Here is a 23,808-nt window from a genome sequence, read left to right on the forward strand (position 1 = left end):
TATGCTTAAGATAAAGAAAAGAGGATGCTTATGGTTTCCAAGTCATCATTTGGCATTTTAAATATTGCAGTAAACATCGCACAGTGGGCTTTATACCAAGGTATTATCGTGCAGTAAGATTTTGATATTGTTACATCCCTATTCCTTAGATGTGAAAGGTTCTTTATGGAGCCATTCAACCATAAATGGTTCTTCTATGGCATCACTGTGAAGCACCGTTTTTTAAGGGTGCAGACGGTAATGAAATGAATTCGACAGGCATCTCAAAGCAAAATCAGGGACTCAACCAGTGATAGAAACTTTGGTGTTTTGATGCAGTTATTTTTCTGTTCAGCTGAGCTCGATAAGATCTTTCACACATACAGACTTTACACCAAATCTGACAGCAGTTTGTTCTGTTGAGAGTTATGACTGTTGAAATTCTAGCAACTCAGCTTTCTTATTGATGTCATGCGTGCACAAGGCTATACTGCTTATAGATGCTTTCAAGTTACGATTCTTTTAGTCCTTTAAGGTCATCTATAGGCTTGTGCACTCCTAGACGTTGACAAACTCTCAGCAGATATACACTTTTAAGGTTTAGTCTTTCTAACTCATGTAACCGGATCTCTATATCAATGACTCGTCTTGTTTGCATGCTCAAAAAAACAAAAATGCCCCTTAGACAATATCACCTGCCCTAGCAATAGCAAGCCACTACACTACAGGACAAGCCCTTTGTTATCTTGCGCCAACTTGCTGTTTTTATAGTAAACATGACAACGGAGGAAAGAGAAACCTGAAAACCCATCCAGCAACTTACAGCGATTAAAAGGGTTTCATGTTTAGAAGTGGCAAATGATTGTCTCATTTATTGTCAGCCTAATACAGAGTGTACTGGCTGGTGAACAAACATCTTGTTGTGTCGTGCAGTGTCATGGCCAAACCGATTGATCTTTATTAGTGTCAAATGTAGTTTAGCCCGATGTGTAAACCTGACCTTTTCAAGCATCCTCAGAGATGTAATTAGAATTTTACACTTCAGCAGGTTTGTCGTGTTAACCTGTTACATAGTAAATGTGATATAACGTGGAGAAATCTTTCAGAGTGAAAGATTGGTCATCAGAGTGCCAAATAACATTACTCCCCGCAGCCCTCCAATAAATTATATTCTGTATTTTGAAGAACATTTCTCATTACCCACTTAAGCTTTGGAAAAAAACTCTGTGAGATTAAAGGGATACTTCACCCAAAAATTCTGTCATCATTTACTCACCTTCGAGTTGTTCCAAATCTGTATAAACTTCTTTGTTCTGATGAACACAGAATAAGATATTTGGAAGAATGCTTATAACCAGACAGATTTTGCCCCCCATTGACTCCCATAGTAAGAAAAAATACTTTATCATTTTTTTTGTTCTGTTGAACACAAAAGAAGACATTTTGAAGAATATAGGACAGCAAACAGTTCTGGGGCACTTTTGGGTTTACTATCCCTTTGATAAAAAAAACCTGATAACAAATGAATGCAATAAAATGTACTGCAATTAATTGTGCCATCTAACTTGTTGTGTATTTATTATTTATATTTACTATACTATTGAAGTGTTTATTTTTAATGCTACTGCATCTAGAATACAATTTTAAGCATTTATCTTGTTATACACATCCCAACATCACTGTTTATTATTTCCTCTGCGCAAGGTTATTTTAGTTTACTAAAATGTTCCTGTTCATTGAAATCAAATAAAATATTGACCTAAATATTATTGGAAAAACTTAACTCAAGGAAACATTGAAATGTTGCCTCAAAAATAAACTGAAGTAAGTTTAAAGCAGTAAAATTATAACAATAAACAAAAACTCAAATAAAAATGAATTAATCTTATATAGCAACATTAAAAATAAACCAATAAATTATAAAATGACAAAAGCTTATACCAAAATTGCTAAAACTTTAACTAAAATTAACACAAAAACTAAAAATCTCAAAATAAAAGCAAATTTAAAATATGAATAAAACTCAAATCAAAACTATAATAACTCTGCCTCTGCGACCACACAGATCAGAAATTACAATGAACCAACTCTGGCATTTTAGTCTTCTGGCATTTCCAAAAACTCATAGCACAAGAGTCAAATGTGATTTTTGCTCCATTCCTAGAAAGTTGGTAGTCGATTTAATTTATTTTCTGAAAAAAAGTAACCTCTGCAGAAGGTAAATTCATTCAGGAGGAAACAGAAACGAAGGGCATTCAGTGTTTGAGAACAAGTCTGAGAAAAGAAGCGCTCGTCTAACTGCAAAGCCACCCAATGGCAAGAGTTTCTCTAATCCGAGATATTGTAGAGACATTGACGGAGAAGCCTGAAGAAAGAATAACATTTCCTTGTCCTCTGCAGTCCTCCTTAAGTAGATTTAAACAGTTACTTGATAGATAAGGGCGGTTTTCTTTGTCTGTCTATGGTACAGCACCATTTGCCTAAAGGAAAGTGTGAAATAACTACTTACGGTGTGAGAACTGACTCTGGTCTGCCACATGTCTGCCTGTTTGGGACTCAGATCAGGAATCTGCATACCCAACCTACAGGCCAGCGCTTCCACGTAACCTGCAAGACTGATTCACACGCAGACATATACTGTCAAAACTCAGCCTGTCTGATATAAATGTGAAAGAACAAGGGTTATCACTGTGTACTGAAATATATTTCTTTAAAAAACATTTTCATAAACTGAAATAGCACAATAGAAACAAAACCAAAGCAAAACTCAAATCAAGACATGGTGTAACATGGTGTAAGTATCTCTCTGTGGGAGAAACACTGAGATCAAACAGTTATTACCAGTTTTAAGGTGTCTCGACACAACCAGGCTGTACAGTTTTTCTTTTTCTGCGGTTTTGCTAGTTTTCTTGGCAATGTGCCGCTTTGTTTTGTATTGACTGCAAGAGACTCAACAAGTGGCAGATACATCTGGACTGCAGTTAACTTCCGGTTTATCAGTCTGGCTAGTGTCTAATATTAAAACTATTTATAATTTATGTTCATATTAATTTATATTAATATTTTATTGTATAATAATTGTATTAAATAGACGATTTGTTGAATTTTGTTGTATGTTCATTTGTTTAAATTAACATTTTGTTGAATGGGTCCTGTAGTTCGGTTGCATTTAAAGAAACCGTTTGGTACATTGACATCTAGAGGTTGAGCTTGGTATCGCAGTCTAAATTCAAAATATTCTGTTTCTTTTGCGTATTATCAGAAATAATCTACAGGCACTCTCTTCTTTGCGAATGTTTACCGTAAATTAAGGGCAGTCCACGAATGCGCATATGCGCAGTAACGTTTGATTTATGTTGTTGCTTTGAAACGGTCTATATTGTATGTTATTCAGTAATTAAGTAATTAATTGCTGTGCCATGTCATACATGTTTCTATTAAATATTGCAAATGATTGACAGCCTTGATGGTTAAGCACAAAATAAATTGTGTCTAATAAATGACAACTAACAAAGCCGCAGTTGCTAACCAAAACTAAGTAAATCATTTAAAATAATATCGTTACAAAATGAAAGGCAAATCTATAATGACCCTGAAATGAACAGACAGAAAGCATTTACATAGCTCATCAAAGCAATATCTGTAAACAGATAATACTGTTGGAAAAAAATCACGCTTCATAAAATACATTTCTTCAGTTCATCAGCAACAGTCTCATAAACTCAAATTCATCTATCAGCCAATGTGTGAAGTATGAGAGATATATAAAGCCAGAGCACACATCATTGCCTTGTTACAGCTACTTCACATTTCATTCCGCGGACTATCAGCTCAACCCCAGAGAGGCTCTGCTCAAACCCTCACTCATCATGCCAATGTAGAGGAATATTCCACCTGGAGCAGTTGTGATTGAAAACAAACAAGTGCTGCAGTAAACAGCAGATTGAGGAGGTGAAAGACTCCCTCTGCAACAATATTTCACAGGCATGAGACTTGTGTGCTGTGGCCAGATTACTGGCTGCTTCTTTCAATACAACACGTAATGAGCTGAGCTCAGATACTGAACCAATGTGCTCAGTGATCTAGATAAATATGGATTTTTTTTGTCAAATAGATTATTTTAACTCAAGCAATCACACACCTGTTCCGAGCACAGAGACGCTCAGAAACAAGTCTGAATTTCACATTTAGACTCAACAGCAAACCTCCTGCCCATGAGTTACTATATTATTTATCTTAAAGAGTACATATTACGAGATCATGTAAATTACATTTCATGCAGTGTGAATGTAAGTAGTCTGCCAAGTTGTAAAGCCAACGGTGAATGAATAACAAAGTTATTGGCTTGGAAAAAAGGGAGTCGACTCAGAATCACGCAAACGAGTCGTGCTCTAGCCTGATTCGCGAACCGCCGTGGATTTACGTCACTACATATAGTCCCCGCCTACGTTTTGTTAGGACTTCCCATGAAAACTTCACTATTCTTCCCCAAACACTGTAGCTCGTGAGCCTTGTTCGCGCTGGACCATCTGACCATGATTCGGAAGATTCGTTGAACAAATCATTTGAGGGTCAGTCAAGAAGAAAAGTAATAATAACTGCCTAAGGGGCGATTCACATTTCGCGTCAAAAACCATGCGGAAAACACGAGCAGCGCCGCTTTCTCTCTTCAAATGATCCGCGGTGCGTGCGCGGAACTCCGAAAAGTTATCTATTTCCATCTCGATGTGGCGCCGACATGCCTAGAAAAATGTGCGTGCCGCACCGCATGCGCATTGCTCCCTATTTGCACGCGCCTCCCGCATGTCTACATTTAAAATAACGAACTTGCGCACAAAAGACACGAAATGTGAATCGGCCTTACTGTAACAAAATAATTGTGTTTTTACACCTTGTATGTACAAACCCGATTCCAAAAAAGTTGGGACACTGTACAAATTGTGAATAAAAACAGAATGCAATGATGTGGAAGTTTCAAATTTCAATATTTTATTCAGAATACAACATAGATGACATATCAAATGTTTAAACTGAGAGAATGTATCATTTTAAGGGAAAAATAAGTTGATTTTAAATTTCATGGCATCAACACATCTCAAAAAAGTTGGGACAAGGCCACGTTTACCACTGTGTGGCATCCCCTCTTCTTTTTATAACAGTCTGCAAACGTCTGGGGACTGAGGAGACAAGTTGCTCAAGTTTAGGAATAGGAATGTTGTCCCATTCTTGTCTAATACAGGCTTCTAGTTGCTCGACTGTCTTGGGTCTTCTTTGTCGCATCTTCCTCTTTATGATGCGCCAAATGTTTTCTATGGGTGAAAGATCTGGACTGCAGGCTGGCCATTTCAGTACCCGGATCCTTCTTCTATGCAGCCATGATGTTGTAATTGATGCAGTATGTGGTCTGGCATTGTCATGTTGGAAAATGCAAGGTCTTCCCTGAAAGAGACGACGTCTGGATGGGAGCATATGTTGTTCTAGAACTTGGATATACCTTTCAGCATTCCTTTCCAGATGTGTAAGCTGCCCATGCCACACGCACTCATGCAACCCCATACCATCAGAGATGCAGGCTTCTGAACTGAGCGCTGATAACAACTTGGGTTGTCCTTGTCCTCTTAAGTCCGGATGACATGGCGTCCCAGTTTTTCAAAAAGAACTTCAAATTTTGATTCGTCTGACCACAGAACAGTTTTCCACTTTGCCACAGTCCATTTTAAATGAGCCTTGGCCCAGAGAAAACGCCTGCGCTTCTGGATCATGTTTAGATATGGCTTCTTTTTTGACCTATAGAGTTTTAGCCGGCAACGGCGAATGGCACGGTGGATTGTGTTCACCGACAATGTTTTCTGGAAGTATTCCTGAGCCCATGTTGTGATTTCCATTACAGTAGCATTCCTGTATGTGATGCAGTGCCGTCTAAGGGCCCGAAGATCACGGGCATCCAGTATGGTTTTCCGGCCTTGACCCTTACGCACAGAGATTGTTCCAGATTCTCTGAATCTTTGGATGATATTATGCACTGTAGATGATGATAACTTCAAACTCTTTGCAATTTTTCTCTGAGAAACTCCTTTCTGATATTGCTCCACTATTTTTCGCCGCAGCATTGGGGGAATTGGTGATCCTCTGCCCATCTTGACTTCTGAGAGACACTGCCACTCTGAGTGGCTCTTTTTATACCCAATCATGTTGCCAATTGACCTAATAAGTTGCAAATTGGTCCTCCAGCTGTTCCTTATATGTACATTTAACTTTTCCGGCCTCTTATTGCTACCTGTCCCAACTTTTTTGGAATGTGTAGCTCTCATGAAATCCAAAATGAGCCAATATTTGGCATGACATTTCAAAATGTCTCACTTTCAACATTTGATATGTTATCTATATTCTATTGTGAATAAAGTATAAGTTTATGAGATTCGTAAATTATTGCATTCCTTTTTTATTCACAATTTGTACAGTGTCCCAACTTTTTTGGAATCGGGTTTGTATTTAAACTTGTTGGACACAACATAAACCAAAATAGGACTTTAAAGGACTATTTACTCTTCAAATGCCAAAATAGTGATTTTAATAAAGTCTTCGGCACAAACAGTGCATTTAAAGGGTGCAACTTTCTTTCGCAGAACATAAATGATATTTTGAAGAACGCTGGTAACCAAACAAAAATTGGCCCCCGTTGACTTCCATTGTATGAACACAAAACTACTGAGACATTTATAAAAATATCTTCTGGTCATGAGAAAACTAAATAACCTTTTTTGATACACATTTATTAAAGGACCAGTGTTGGAATTTAGCGGCATCTAGTGGTAAGGTTGCGAATTCCAACCAACGGCTAACTCCACCCCTCCCTTCCTTTTAAAGCACTACAGTGGCTGACACAGAACTAAGATGTCATCCCGTTTTCACTTCATCGCCGAATAGGGTGACCACCCATCCCGTTTTGCGTTGTACCGCACAGCATTTTCAACCCTTGTCCCGCACGTCGCATATTGAGAAAATGTCCCGCATTTTCATCAGTCTGTTAGTTTATAGTTGTCACATTAAGAAACACGCTCTTTAACCAGAAACTATTTTTAGCAGTGCTGTGTCAAAAGCAGAAACCCGGTGCACGGTGTCCAACGAGCTCAAACAAACGCAACTATTTTTTAAAGCCTGACTTTTATTCAGTGTATGAGAATAAGGCAGTGATTTCAGTCATCAAGAGGCTGCGACGTCTAGATCGGGTGGCGATCCTCCCATGTCAATTTGCCGAATAAAAACTCACTAAAATATCGTAAAATGTGTGGCTTTGAAACTGTGTTTAGCCTATAGGTTGTGGTTAGCGTATTAAAATAAAAAAATAATACATTTTAAAAGAGAAACTCTTTTTCATTATTTGTTTGTTCTTTATTCCTTTAGTTTTCTCTTTTTGAGAAGATCTTCAAAGCATTCAACATTATAACTCTACGTCTGATCTTTGCTCAAAATTTAAAGAGACAGTGAACCTTAAATTGAAATCGCCATTAAAATTGTTTTATGTTATATAACATTTTATCTATGCCTTAATTGTAGTTGGAATGGACTAAATAATAAATTATTTTTATAAGCTAAAATATTATATAAAAATGTTTTCATTCCGTTATTATATTACAGGTTTGTGCTACCTTCAATGGTGTCCCACACAAATGGATTACTTGTCCCACATTTGGTTTGTTGGGTGGTGGTCACCCTATCGCCGAAGGAGATAACGAATTTACGAAAACAACATGGCAAATTCCATGCGAGGGGACCCGCGGTGTATGTAGATAGAAACAGCTCATTCTAAGGTAATAAAAGCATAACGCTTCATTATGTAATGTCTTTATACACCTCTGAAGTCATAGTTCTGTATATCGTATTGTATTTATATCAATAGATCCTCCAAAAAATGAAATACTGGACCTTTAAATGGTCTAAATCCTAAGCATTTTGTTCACCATGCTGAAAAGAAAAGAAAACACAACGTATGCTGCATTTGGTAGGCGATATTGTAAAAGATGTGTTTCTCGGATGGAGACGCCTGAATGATGGCGGTATGGAGAGAAGGTCAAACACATAACAGCACAGTAAACAGCAGGAGAGAGAGAGATGCACACTTTCAGTAATTGGCTCGGATATGGTCTAAAGCTCTCGAGAGGCCGATGTAAGATCCGCCAGGAAGTTTTCTCCACACTTTGATTATTATTGTGTAATAGGTGAAATCATTAGGGCAGCTGCTCCTGACAGCTCGAACACCTCCAGATTCTTACAGGATCACCTCTAATACAGTACAGAGAGAAATCTAACATTACACTCACGAATTCAGCATTCATCTTTCTCCTCTGTCTGCGACATTTCATATTTAATGACAGACAAGAGTATTGCAACCAATAGACAGATATCATCCATGGTCCATGTTTTGTGTACAGGTTAATATTGTAGTGTGTTGGTTTGTACAGTAAATATCAAATAATGTACAGTCAGGTGGTGATCATTGCCTCACATCAGGGTCTTGTCGGGGTTTATTTTAAGATAATGACTATATTATCCTTCACATATTCCTCCATACTGAGCACAGGTGTCTGAACATCAGCTCAGCTGCCAGAACGCTGAGTGAAAATGAATATTCAAATGTCCATCTGCTGAGAAAAGCGGCTAGATGTTGTGTCTGGATCTGTACATCAACTCAATTCAAGATATCGGAAAGGTTGTGTTATATACTGTAGTTACCAAACAGATGGTGTTTTAGTTTATAGGTAACTCAAAGGTCAATTTCACCAGAACAAAATACCAAAAACATTCCTTATAGAGCATGTACAAATAAACATATCGCTGCTGTCCTTCTGATATTATGAAGGTCCATATTTTGTGATTTGTTTTGGTCAGAAATCATTCATATGTGTCATCCTTCATGTTTGTCGCTGGAATTTGATAACCAATAAAAAGGATCACAAAGTGCTTGTCAACTTTGTCAACACAGCATTTAAACATTTAAAAAGTACAGCGTTTTTCATTTCCTGAAAAACAGTCAATTTGTACACCCCGAGGTTTCATCGATACGCTCAAAACATCAAAGAAAGACTTTCATGCAGCACCTTTCCATCTGCATTTATTCCTAAATGTTTGTTTGTTTTCTAATTATTCTCTGAATCAAGCCTATGTGCCTGTTTCCGACCTAAAACCTATATTTTAAAATTTGCTCAGCATTCCTAATGGAAAGAAATACTAAGCAAAGGAATCCTGGATCTGAATATTGCTTTATATAAAATAAAGTGAGTAAAAGGGTTGAATAGCTAAAACATAAAACATTTTTTACTTTACTTTTCACATTCACAAGTGAATGTTATAAGGTCAATCATTCGGTCATATAGAACTAGCTCATTTTTGTTTCGCTAGGTTTTTTCAAGTTACCTAAGAGTTTACTGATATTGATATGATATTAGGGCCGGGAATCGATTCTGATGTTCCGATTCGATTCCGATTCACAAGCTCTCGATTCGATTCCATTCGAGTCAATGATTATAGATCGAATACAAATCCTATAGTTATTTCTACAAAAGATCAGTAAATATTACATTACAATGGTGAATTAAAAAATGAAACGAAGAGCCACAAACCTGTATATTAAACTTGGGTATATTGAAACAGAACAGGTTATTTTACATTTAAGATACAGTATAACAAATAAAATTTCACAAAATTAGCTGTAAAGAGGGGCTGCGATCATATGAACCGCTGCCTTTTCTGTGAAGGGGATGTTAAATTCGACGACACACCGCATCCGCCATGTTAATTAAGCAATGAATGAAGGATATGCTCCCTGTTGTAAAAAGAAAAGTGACATCTAGTGGATAGTAGTAGCAATAACATTCACGTTAATGAATGTTCAGTGCTTGCGGAAATATGAAAGAAAAATATCGATTCACAGCTTTTGAGAATCGATATTGAATCGACCGCATTTAAAAAAATCGATTTTTCGATTTTTTTGCCCAGCCCTATATGATATACACCAAATGTGTCTTTACTCGTGAAAAGGAGACATTTCCATCAGCCCACTGTGTTTCCAGCTTTTTCTGTATTTGCACATGCTCTGTTCTTTTTCAGGCATCATGTTGACTCATTCATTCTCATCACTTGCCTGCAATAAACTATAGGTCAGATTTTTCCTGCACTATCGTTTGCTGTGACACCAACAAAGTTTACAGCAGCTGAATGTCTCAGCTTGAGTTTGAAGCAATTTCTAGAATGATCAGACTTGAGCTCTTACCCGAGTCCAGCCAAGTCCGAGACCAGGTTTCCAAGGGCAGCAGCTGCAAAAAAAGGACAGAGATATGTTGATAAAATACATCTTTTTCAATTCCTTAGGTAGAACAAGCAAAGTACATAAATCAATATACATTTGTCACTGAGTGCAAACAACCAGTCTGAAATCATCCCAGTTCTTTGTGTCAAATGTACTTTATCACGAACAAGATGGCTAACATGTCCTCACACACTGCTAACAGGGCTTGTTGTGGTTTGCTGAGGTTGACCTCTGTGAGGACTGTCAGATTGAATAACAGCCCCACAGTGGGTAATTCTGGGATGTAGGATGGTTTATCCGATCAATAGCTTTAGATGTCAAAGTGCCATTAGAGCTCGGAGGAGTCTTTCAGACACAGCAGCTGCTAAATAAACCTTTCCCAAACAAAATGTATAATCATTCCGTCATTATTCCTAACAGCAGGCTGAAAACGGCCCCTTTGAAACGATGCGAAAAATTGCCTGAATATTAGATTTAAAAAAAGGGAAATGTGAATGATGCATGCCTGTGTAAACGCATAGGCTGATGTTAAGGTGTTATTGACGGTCATCAGGGCATTGCTATGCAGTTGCTAAGGTATTCTGACCTAGCAATGCGTTTGCTATGGCCCTTAAGTCCCAAGTCTCAGTCTCTATGAGAGCTCATCTCTAAATCTTGAATTTTCGATTCTCAAAATGTGGCTCAGGTCCCTCCTTCAGTGTGAGCCTAAAGGATTTTGGCACAGTTTTATTTAAAAGTCAATCAATTGAAAAAATCCTCGAAAGAAAACAGCACATCTCTATTCAAAGGATTAGTTCACCCAAAAATAACAATTCTGTCTTTATTTATTTACCACAATGTTGTTCAAAACCTGGAACAAAAAATAAGATATTTTGAGATAGGTCTCAGTGGTTTTGTGTCCATACAATGGGTTCCAGTGTTGTTTTTTACCAATGTTCTTCAAATATTTTCCTTTGTGTTCTGCAGAAGAAAGAAAGGCAAACAGGTTTGGAATGACATGAAGTGGATGAGTAAATGATGACAGAATTTTTCTTTTTGGTTGACCAATCCACACAAATGATGTCAGGTTACACTCACAGTTAGAGGCTTGTTTGAGTCCCTAACCCCACATATGTATTGCCTTAGTAAGCCCCATTGCTAATTAAAATCACATTTATCAGATTTATTATTATGGCCATCTGCTATCACAACTAATATTTGGCAAAGAATCATATTTAAATAAATGCTTTCCAAAAAGACATTAGGACACTTACGCCACACAAGACAATGTACGAAAGTCACTTGATTAGAAAATATCATGCAAGGTTTATTTCAAAGAGCACAAGCTAGGGCCGTGCAATTAATCAAAAATTAATTGTAATCGTCAATTTTGGCCTTCAACGATTACAAAAACTGTTTTTGATGCTGTGCTATTTCCTTACATTTATGTTTCAGTTTAATTCACAGTTTAAAAGCAGAGTTTTTTTTAATTTTCTATGTTTTTTCAAAAGTTAGTGAGTAGTCGTGTTAAATAATCAGGATCTCAATATTGGCCAAAATAATCGTGATTATGATTTTTGTCATAATCGAGCAGCCCTAGCACAACTTTGACCAGTAAAACTACTTAATCTGAAGATCTCCCTTTAGCATCACTTCTATGAGATAACAAAAAAAGTGCAAAACAGTGTTTTACTGCACATAACAGCCGAATGTTTTATCAAACGGTGATGAACTCAAATGCAGAGCGAGACTGTGATATAGATTTACAGAATGTCCAGTGTCAGTGTCAGCCATTTTGCGGTATGCAAACCACATCAAAACAAAGTACAACACATAAAAGGGATTTCAGACAGAATTTAGTCTGCTCTCGTAAACCCTGTGTTCCTGAAGGTGTGAGCTGTAAAATCTCTTTCGCCTATTTACTATATCTCTTGCTTTTTCAAGAGATTCACCACACCTGTTCTGAGTGCATCAATTTGTGTTCCACCAGCACACAGAGAGAGAATGAAGAGAGGGAGACACAGCATCGATTGGTCTCTATAAGATCAAACAATATCTTGTAGTCTAACAGACCTGAAATATCTCTGCAGCCTGCGGAGTACAGAGTGAATCCTGTCTCAAACACACCGGCACAGATGCAAAACAAATGAACCGTGCTTTAATAAAGAAGTTCCTACCACAAATACTATGCTCTATCCTATACTATATTACTTTAGTAATACTATACAAAACATGTATGCTCTTAAAGGCACAGTCATAAAAACAAAAGTATTAAAAAATTATTACGACTGTATCTTACAACTGAGAAAATATGATAAAAACAAAACGACAGAATTTTGAAGGGTTTTACCTCTGCTTGAAGGAGATCCTGAGTGAATTTATTTTAGTACAGTACATGCTGGATGACACATTGAATATGTAGATTCAATTAAATAAATAAAATTATATTTTGTTACATTGTGAATATTGCCAGATAATCTTTGTTATTATTTAGTAATAAAGTTATAATAGTCAAAATGTATGAAAATTGATTTTAATTTATTTAATTATTATTTAGAGTATACTATACTGCATATTTACCATTTAACTTTACAATAACAATACAATTGCTATGAAATTGTATTTTTCGTGATCATGTTTCTCAGTCATCATTAGATTGAAGACAGACAGAAGATTAGACAGAAGATAATAAAGCAATAAGCCCCAAGAAGCAGTGGGTAACACTGCATTTTATAACAGCTAAGGGGGTTGTGGCATGACGCGAAGCGGAGTTATTCCATATGCGTAGCAAGGTTTCATAAAATTAAGTAAATAAAGTGATATTTAGGATATGTAATGCGGTCAGCAGTTATAAATCGGGGTATTTTATAGCGGCTTATTACGCGGCTCATTGGAACGCTTGATTCTGATTGGCCAGTCGCGACATTTGCAGGTTCGTTATTCCCAGATAACAACCTCTCAAAACTAATAAAACACGAATGCAGAAAATAATTTTGACAGGGTTTTTTTGACAAATTAAATGTAAATATATATTTTAATAACATATATGACATTCTATTTACAAATGATTAATCCAAATTGCCTGTTCGTGACATTTGAACGTTGTTTCTTACCTTAAACCCGAAAGTAAACGGCTTTTCCTATTTCTGCGATAACAACCGGCTGCCTGTACATTATCCCTTACTTAGAACTCTGCTCAACCAATCAGAATCAAGGACCAGAACTGACCGTTTTATAATTAAATTTCTGTTGTTCAGCATCCTAATGGACGACAAAGATAAAAGAGAAAACTGAAGCAAAGCCCTGACGGTGGTTACAGTGTTATCAATGGTGGTTTTAGTGCTTTGTTATAAGAGCTCCTATGATTCTCTGCAAAGGCTTAAGCTGATCTTACAAACACAAGTGAAGGGTTGCATTCATAGCAGACGGCCAAATAAGAAAATCAATTGCCTTGCTTTCCTCTCAGCCGGACACCGAATAGGAATTTGATCATATATCATTCCTCTGCTGCTCAGGACAGCTTTGCATCACCTCCTTTGGTTTAATTTCCTTTGATTGGGGTAAAATCCGCTAAAATCTAAACTAGGTCACTTCCGCTCTCATAACACTAACGGGATTTTTCACCATGTGTTAACGATGTGTTTATTAAGAAAAGTTCAAATTTCGGCGAACCGACAGAACTATGGGTAAGCATTGTTAAGCGCCTCTGTGATCATGCCTCTTTTTTTCATATTTGTTGATGTACCTTTAAACGGATAGCCTGAAATGCATCTCCTTTTTGGTTGCCGACGTATGGCGAAGTGTTTGAATAATTAGACTCCCGTTGTTGATTGTAATCCTATGTGCATCCTGAAGCAAAAAGGTGCCGGATGTAACAGCCTGGCTGAGATTTTAGTTGAAGTACGTCGTCGACCCGCATTCATATACCCCATTGCAGTTCAATTCGTGTTGTTTCAATTAAACTCATTGCAGGTGGTGGCCAATTCATTCAAATACCAAGTCTCATGATTAAGCAAGCCAATTCTTCAATTATAAATGATGCCCAACCCTGTTGTATAGGGGTCCTGTATATAAGATGTATTCATTTAAAATATCAAATATTTCCTCATAAAATGTAGAATTTAAATATCTATTGTTTTGAAATCAAGTGAGCCTTTGAAAAAAATATGAGACTACAGACAGCAGGAACAGGAAGGTTTTTTTGTCAATATTCATGAAGTCCTTCTCTCTTTCTGTTCCTCTCATCTTTGGCTGCCTGCCACATTCACTATGAACCTGCAGCTGGTTGATCCCGGTGAGCATTACAATATCCAGATTCACCAAAACTGTGAAATCATGCGGAACAAGTCATGTCATACAATCACTTACCGGCCATGGTCGAGATCCCCAGTATGACTCCTATAGATAATTCAATATGGGTGCCCTGCAGAGAAAACCATTAAACATTTAGTGTGTCCATTCTAGCCAGACGTCTGACTGCCAGAACAAATTTCAGGCTTTGTGAGCACTATTTTTAGGTTTTGGGTTTCTAAGAACATACACAACAAATGTGTGGTTACAGCTTTATTATTCAGTTCAGGAATCTAACTGGGTATTGCAAAACATCTAAAGTGGTCGATTTGTCTTATTATTTTTTTATTTAATAGTGCTGATCAGAACATTTTTTCTCATTGGTTTTCCCCTTTGTGAGCTGCGAGACTAGGGGTGTACCGATACACTCAGCTCACGATTCAGTACATATCTCGATGCTGGGTTCACGATACACATCTCGATATTTTGAACAAAATTCAAAAATGAAACTGAAATTCAAATAACATTTATTTTCAAAATATTAACAATTTCAGTAACTTATTTTGTTGCACATACAACTTAATAAAGAATTTTAACATTTTAAGTCTTAACTGAAATTAGAATTAAGATCAGTGTCAATTTTGACAGCAAATTTTGATTTAGTTTTAGTCATAGTCTTTTGACTAAAATGCAATTTAGTTTTAGTCATCCCAATTTATAACAGTTTTAGTCTATTTTTAGTTGACGAAATCTACATTATATTAGTCTACTAAAATCTATCTGGATTTACTGGGTGTAATTTAATTTAATTGGTGTAATTAAATGTTCCATACAAAGATTTAACTGTTTCGACATAATTTACTTTACCTTGGAATTAAATTAAACCAGGTCATTTCCTTTATTTTTCAGAAAAGTTGAGTAACTACTGGTTATGCATTGTTGTAACACAGAGAATATTAGACCATGAACGACATGTAGCAGTTCATTCAGTCTCATTTTGACTCGTTTGTTCAGTGAAGGGCGTGTTCATTCAGTACATTCAACCAATGAAACGCTCTGACAGAGCTCACGCTCAAGCGCTATTGGCTCATGAATCTTTGAAGCTGCGCTGTCTTTACTTGAGACAGTAATGAATGAGAAAAATCACACAGATTGTGTCTTGTGCTTCTCTCTCTACCGCATATGTGAGATAAGCACACGTGATGCACTGGCGCAGAGTAGGTAGTGTCTTGACCGCTGAACGAATATAATTAAACATAACGTAAAATATCCCCATCTCTCTATGATGCGCATCGTAACATTTTTGCATCGCGAAATATCGTAATACGAAGTATCGTTACATAACTATGCGAGACATAGCTATTTGACCTTAAAAAAAGGTTTCAATGCAAGTGTTATTTTATATTTTCTGGCATTCCCATAATCAAAATGATAAAACTTAGAATGTGTAAAAGATTTAAGAGCTGTTAAACACACAAAATACAATTAAAGGGCAGAATAATGTTTGGTAAGAGAAACTTACTGCGACTATCATGATGGCATTATCCAGGAAACCAAACCCAACGAATGGAATGGCATTATGGAGCAAAACTGAAATGGCAAAACAGAGGCGACTGTTAGAAGGAACATTATTAGACACAGCAATCTTTCAGACAAAAAGAACTCCAACATTACTTTCACATGAATATAGCATTATTTGTAAGTATGTTTATGGCTGAAATTAAACTGAATGCATTTGAGTAAAATGCTGAGTAACAGTGTAACATCAGTGAAATGGCTCCAGCTCAGTACCGTCTGCTTTTCATTATGTTCAGCATAGTTACTGTAATGCTGGGTTGTGAAATATTGATAAAGTAATAAAGCCATGTTGTACAGTGATTTTAGCAAAGCGTGTAATTAGGAAAAATACACATGCCAGCAAAGTAATAAAATAACAGTTACACTTAACAAAATTAACTTCTGCCAAGTTATATAGTTCATTAGTCTGTTTACAGTTGCCAGCTATAAACCTTAGCAACTTACTGCATTAATATAGAGTGTGGGTGTGTAATGTACAGTCGCGGAAAAAAATAAGAGATCATTCCATAATCTTCTTTGATCAGCATTTCTAGATGTATTGTGACCGTCCCAGTCCATTGTCTGATGAATTTCAACAAAACCAAACCTGACAGCATGACAAGACGCATAAAAACTGTGATAAAAATCAAGGTTATCACATAAATAATAACTTTTTGTAAATACATATACAAATATTACCATAAAAGTGAATATGAACTTGTTTTCTTTGCAATATTTGAGGTCTGAAAAAATACAGAGCATTTATTCTGGTTATTTTGATGTGTTTCTCCAGTTTCCATTTTCTGCAAATAAATGCAAATAGAAACAAACATTTAAACACATACCTATAAACAGTACCTATAAATAGTAAAAAAGAAAAACCCCAAAAATGATTTAGTCTCTTATTTTCTTTCTGCGACTGTATATATGTTTTGGTTTGTTGTTGTCTTTTATTTTAACTGTTGTATTATGTTATGTTGTCATTTCCTGTTGAAGTCATGTTCTTTTGTTGTTCTTTCACTGCATTTTTATGTGCAAAATATGCATAGAATCGTATTCTAAAAACATGCAGGTAATCTTAATTCAGAACAGAGTTTGTGCAAAGTCCAATGCAGATAAAAAATAATCAATATACATCTGTCACAGTTTTCACAACACATGTGATTCTTTACCTTCATTTGTAGAGCATTGTGTTAGCAGCACAAGAGTCATTGGTTTAATTCCCATGAAACAAACACATTAAGAAAATTGACATTTTGAATGGACCGTCCATGAGCCGCTTTGGGATGAAATTGTCTGCCAAATGCTTAAATGCAACTGTAACACATCCAAATATTATTGTATCATAACCAACACATCAATATAATAGCTGTGTGGATATCGTATAAACAGAACCTTTCTGACCCTCCAACCGGTCTGGATCTATTTTAATCCTTTAATAGACTGACTATCAGAGGCTTGTTCTATGTGCATAGGCCCTTATCAACATCACACGATGGTGCTGAGGTGAACGGTGAGGCTGTCTCTAAGAAACAGCTGAGTAACTACGACAACAGATCCACGTTCTTTCCATCAGAGATTGTGTTACGATGATGCGTGCGGGAAAATATGCAGGGTGTTTCTGGCTAAGTGATGAGTCGCTATTTAAGTAGTTCTGCTCTTTTAACTAGTGCACTCAGATCTTTTCAAGCTTTACCCTCTTGAGAAAAGGAGAAATCATCCTGATTGAAGCCTGTCGGTGAGCAGCAATTTAGGAAATGGTTTCTTTGTGATGCACACACGTGGATTTGCCCGCACCCATACATTAACTTACCGTATCTCAGCTGTGCAGTCGTCGGGGGTGCCATCTCAAATTGCTCTGTAAGAGAATATAAAGTCTGTTTCAGCAATAAAACACAAAAGGATGTCATTTTTTCTTAAGGAGAAAGAAGACTCCACACACAGTCATTCTTGTGCATGACAGCGGGGAATATGAATTAGACTATGCTATGACGTCAGAAAGGTCTGCATAGTGATACGCAGCACAAGGAGACATCCACAGGAGTCCAAACAAACCACAGCTCAGCTCATAAGAGATGCTGCCTGCGTACGAGGGACGGTCTCGAACCAGCAGTCAATGTCACAAAGTTTTCAAACCCGTTTAAGGAATAGAGCATCCAAACAATGGTTTACCCTCATGACTTTGTTTCTTCGGAGAAACCCAAAAGCGAGTGTCCAAGGCAAGCTGTTGTTTACGAACACTTTAAGCATGAAATCTCTGCAAAAGTTTTATACATGAGGGCCGAGATGTCAATGAGAGATGATTTGTGCACTCTATTTTAACTCTGCCAAGGCTTGGACTGGAGACTTAAACTTCAGCTGTTATTCACTGAGAATATATCTCACTCATAGCTTTCAAATATCGTTGGCATATTCATCGATTAGAGTTTCGTGATAACCGAAAGGTATTCAGGGCTTTTCCTGGCTCAAAATGAGGTGGAGGTGGTGCCATCCTGATCTTTTACACACACACGCAGGCCTACCGTACCTTTAAGTGGCTTACCCAAAGTGACTTTGAGTTTGACATATTAAAAGTTATAATAAAGTTAGATAAAAATGACAATTATTAAGTTATATAAAACATTACTTTTATTCAACCAAACAGATATGTTTTTTTTAATCAAATAACGCTTTTTTATCATTTTTCATTTTCATTTTTCAGCCCACAATAGCCAACTGAATTAACCAGTCTTTCTAAATGAGCAAAGCTCATTCACATCTTGCATTCACTGTGGTTCACTTTAAATGATTCAAGGATCTCTTATATTCGCTATATAGTGACTGAAAAGTTCAATAGTTTAAATGAATCGGTTCAAATGAGTCATTCGTGTGCGAGTCGTTCTGAACTCAATGTGCGTTCATACTGGCGAACTCGCTGTATACAGTATACGCTGATTCAACGATCCAACTGCACAGCTAAAAACATTACAATGATGTACGTCATGTTAATTTAAGAAATTTCAAGAAATGAAACGTAGTTGGATGCAAAACAAACAGCCGTGAAACACAGGCTGACTCTTGTTCTGCAACTCTTTTTAGCGCCTCAGTGTGCTCATAACGAAACAGCGCCTCCACTGTGGCGTAATGTCGCAACTGTTAAATGCACGCAGCATTTCTTGTGACGTATGGAATTCCAAACGTGACTTAATAAAAAATAAATAAATACAAAAAATAAATCCATGAAGAAATGTAAAAAAGCAAAAATAAACGAGTATTTATTCTTTTATTTCCTTATTTATGTATAATTATAAAATTTTTCACGTTTATTTATTTTTTCATTTATTTATTAATACATTTATTTATTTCCACTTTTATTTATTTCCACATTTATTCATGTATACATGTATTTATTCCTACATTTATTTATTTCTACATTTATTTATTTATGGCCCAACCGAGTATTGAGTGCATAGAAATGAACATACTTTTCAGAACCCTGACATTTCTGTTTAAAATATCCTTTTTCTTTATTAATATTCTAATTTTCTGAGACACTGAATTTTGGGTTTTCATTATCTGTAAGCCATAATCATCAAAATTTCAAAAAATAAAGGCTTGAAATACTCACTCTATGTGTAATGAATCTATATAATATACTGTATAGGTTTCACTTTCTGAGTGACAAAAAATATTGACCTTTTTCATGATATTCAATTTTTTTGAGATGTACCTGTAGGCTACCTAACGGTGCTCTTTGAATGGGCATGATAGGCACGTATCGATGGCGTGAGATGCGTGTCTCACTGCGTTTACATGAGCATGCGCTATTGGTTTGATTTAATCCCGGGTCCCTAAATCCAATTGATGACTTTTCATTAAACTCTTAGTATCTAAGAGCAGCATCTATGAAATATGCAGTGGCGTAACTTTGTTTTGAAAAGTGGTGGGGACAAAGATGACACAAACAATATTTTAGGGCTGCAGCTAACGATTATTTTAATTGTCGACTAATCTAACAATTATTTTTTCGATTGGTCGACTAATCTAACGATTATTATTTTTTATTAATCTAATAAAGATTTTTTGGATTACCTTATTGTTTATTTGCAAAGTTTGCCAAAGGATTAATAAGTTCTAGTATTTTCTTACATTATAAAGCAAATCATACTTTTTACTCCACTACATTTTATAAATAAATATTGTTGTTTTAACATTTTAATCCGTGTTTACATTAAAATCACCATCTTCTTTTAATTAAGTAGTTTTAATTTTAAAAGTAAAAAAAAAAAAATTTTTTATGTACTTAAGTACGGTATTAAAGGTAAAAAAATGTTTTATTGCACTTATGCTTTTTGTTGTCCTTATGTTGTTCCAATTGCTTCCATTGTTTCCCTCATCTGTAGGTCGCTTTGGATAAAAGCGTCTGCTAAATGACTAAATGTAAATGTAAAAACATTAAAAAATGTGTATATGAAATACTAGAGCATGATATATGCTCTATATTTTTTTCCTCCAAGTAATATCCGACTCTATTTTCAGCCTCATAATGTAATTGAGTAAAAGTAAAATACTACTATCTCTCTGTTTATTGTACAAAACTATCACCGTATAAAAGACTTTAATGGATTTGGATTTGGATTTGGATTTGAATTCAATTTAATGCAGAGTGGCGTTAAAGCGAGCCCGCGCACCCGGAACTCAGAATGATGCGCTTAAATGCATTCACTTCGTTATTTACAGTTATGCGCATCCTGGACGCACAATGATGCGCTTAAAGCACCTACTCCTTCTGAAGTCCCGGGGATCATTTTGCTCCTCAAAGTAAATAATAGTTAGAACACAACGAGAAGAGATGATATGTTACATGTTTAACACATAGTGCGTTGCACCAATCCGACAGTATACAGTTAAATCAGAGGTTTAAAAAGAGTTATTTCGTATGAAGACGCAACATATTCAGACCGCTTCCAGTGCTTCTAATAAACTAAGCTATACTCAGCGAGTAACGTTAACTCACGGTCTCTAGCAAAAACATTTTAAACAAAACCATAGACTATCATCTTGTCATTATGAAGAATAATGAAAACATTGGAACATGTTGGAAAGAGTAGCGTCCTGACCGTCACCGTACACACGCATGCTGACTGGAGATTGACAGACAGCACCAGCAGAGGTCAGAGTTTCTTAATTATGCTATATTGGTTTATTCCTCGCATAAAGCTATCGAATGACATAAAAAGTGCATTGGTGGTTTCATGATAGTTAGTCCTTTTTGAAGCTTAAGAGTAATTTAAGCAGGGTCACAATCTGCAAAGGTTCACATACACTAACTTAATGTTAATGTAAATCATTAATGTAAAGCGTAGTTTTACATTACAAAAAAGTAATTTATTATGAAAGTCTACATCTACGTTCCCCTCTCCGTCCGTTTGTGATTGCGTGTCCATGCTGTGATGATCGCATTCTGGGGGTAACGTTAGGGGGAATTCCTCCGTCCATTCACTAACTTACTGCGTCCGAGGCTCTCGATCGCTTTTTGTCGGGTGTATTATACTTTCTCTTGTTCTGCTGATTAACTTACACACGCCCGGGAACAGAAACTGCTATTACAGCAGATAAACGTAAATAATACGAAGCGTCGACGCATTTCACGCACGACGTATTTTAGTAGTCGACGTAATCGACGACGTCGACGCGTCGTTGCAGCACTACAATATTTTAATAAATAGTTTCTGTAATAACTCGTTGGGAATATTCATGGGAGTCACAAGCGCGAAAAATGTAGGTGACTCCTCCTATAGAAAACAGTATAAAAACTATGCCGCTCTATCGATGGCTTCAGTGGTGTAACGTTAGTGCGAAAGACGCATGACAAATAATAAAGAACACAGCCGTGAAGCAGGTTCGAATCCGCTAAACTATTCTAAATTTCCACATATCAGATCTGCTTCCATTTGTTTTTGAACTATATCATGTTTTCATCAATAGATCATTTAAAGCATGTTGTGCTTTATTATATGTAAGGATGGCTGTTGCCGTATGTAATTAAACGTATTAATCATGATAAAATAAAAACTACTGAAACGAATGTGTTTTTCCCATGTTAAAAATTTGTGTTCGACACAGATTACCTGTTGTTGGGTCAAGTATTGAGACATTTGGGAACCCCCTGCTAATAAGGACAAACATTCAAGTATACAGGGGAAACAGATGGAAAAATAATATCTTTAAAAAATCTCATTTTCACTTATTGTTTTGAAGTCATGAAACCACAAAGTTGTGACTTTTTCCATTTATTGGAGTTTTCTATCAAGTATCAAAATGTAATTAATCTTGCAATAGACGATAGCAACGGCATGTCGAGAACAATAAGGACGAATATATAACATCAAAGTGCAATTAAGCGCAAAATGTTTGGTACATGTATGACTTGAACAGCCATTTTCAAATATTTTCATCGTTTATTACAAATAAATACCTTTACAATCTGATATGTGATAGGGAAAAAGTTCAGCGGACAGCAGTCCCTAACCCACGACGACATGAAGTAGGTAACACATGCTTTACGCTCTACGCCATTAGAGAAGCTGATTTTCATGTGCCTTTCTTACATTTTGTCTATTCCAATCTGAAACTGATGGGCGCAGTTGTTAGAAATTGCCTCTGCTTACAAAGCAACGGTAAATAGACACTCCGTATTTTTTATTTCTTCCAATAAGTGGTGGGGACAAAATTGACTTTGGCAAAAAGTGGTGGGGACATGACCCACCCGCAACTTACGCCTATGGAAATATGCGTTATAATTTAAGCATTCGAAATGCCACGTGTTATGCATTGCAAAGTTAGGAAACGCGAATGTAAACTGTATTTGCAGATGTGTTTCAAACGCATTGATCATAATGCTTGCGTAGGCTTCAGTGAAATGCGCTGGTTTCTCTCGGCGTTCTGAGCTGGTTTGTGCGAGTCTCATCGACAAACAAATCAAGATCTTATCAGCTCCATCCAGAGAATTTACAATAAATGTGATAACTAGTGGATAATTTCACGCGCTTCCATGTCCAAGTGTATTCTTCCAAGTGTCTCATAGCAGACCTGTTGTTGTGCAGTTTCTGTTCATGTGTGCAAAGACATTTTAGAAATCTCGACCGGATAATGTTTTACGGCAATGTCCCTAATAAAGAGTATGTAGGCTATGTGTGGTAGCCCTATCTACATACAGTTAGGGTGATATTAAATGACTAGATTGCCTTCTCTATGCAACTTCGTCAACCTCGTTTCGTTTGGTCACACCACAAGGTGTCCCTGTGGCTTTAAAGCTTCAGCACCGCCGCTCTGAGATCGATTGCTAATGTCTGAGGTGAAACACGCCCCCACTCATTAGCATACAGACAAAGAAATACATAAATAAATAAATGTGAAAATAAATAAATGTAGGAATAAATACATATATACATGAATAAATGTGGAAATAAATAAATGTGGAAATAAATAAATGTAGAAATAAATAAATGAAAAAATAAATAAATGTGAAAAAATATATAATTACCCATAAATAAGGAAATAAAAGTATAAATACTCATTTATTTTTGCTTTTTTACATTTCTTCATGGATTTATTTTTGTATTTATTTATTTTTAATTAAGTCAGGTCTGGAATTCCATAGTGAAGAATCACAACATAATTTTGGCGAGACCCTGAGGCAGCACGACATTTGGCAG

General features: G+C 36.3%; 1 protein-coding gene across 2 annotated transcripts in view; it reads right to left on the reverse strand.

Annotated features, from left to right (window-relative positions):
• The window catches only part of tmem65 (transmembrane protein 65), a 47,552-nt gene that overhangs the window by 3,094 nt on the left and 20,650 nt on the right, over positions 1–23,808 (reverse strand). The window contains exons 3-8 of one of the 2 annotated variants that reach the window (XM_057339884.1): positions 17,925–17,969; positions 16,077–16,144; positions 14,633–14,687; positions 10,250–10,292; positions 2,489–2,594; positions 1,256–1,292 (exon numbers count right to left, since the gene is read on the reverse strand). In XM_057339884.1, coding sequence (XP_057195867.1) covers positions 1,256–1,292; positions 2,489–2,594; positions 10,250–10,292; positions 14,633–14,687; positions 16,077–16,144; positions 17,925–17,969 — 354 coding nt within the window. The remainder of the gene's footprint in view (positions 1–1,255; positions 1,293–2,488; positions 2,595–10,249; positions 10,293–14,632; positions 14,688–16,076; positions 16,145–17,924; positions 17,970–23,808) is intronic. The other variant, XM_057339883.1, reaches the window with a different exon arrangement.

Source organism: Triplophysa rosa, linkage group LG8, assembly GCF_024868665.1.
Source record: "Triplophysa rosa linkage group LG8, Trosa_1v2, whole genome shotgun sequence".
In the NCBI taxonomy this organism is placed as follows: domain Eukaryota; kingdom Metazoa; phylum Chordata; class Actinopteri; order Cypriniformes; family Nemacheilidae; genus Triplophysa; species Triplophysa rosa.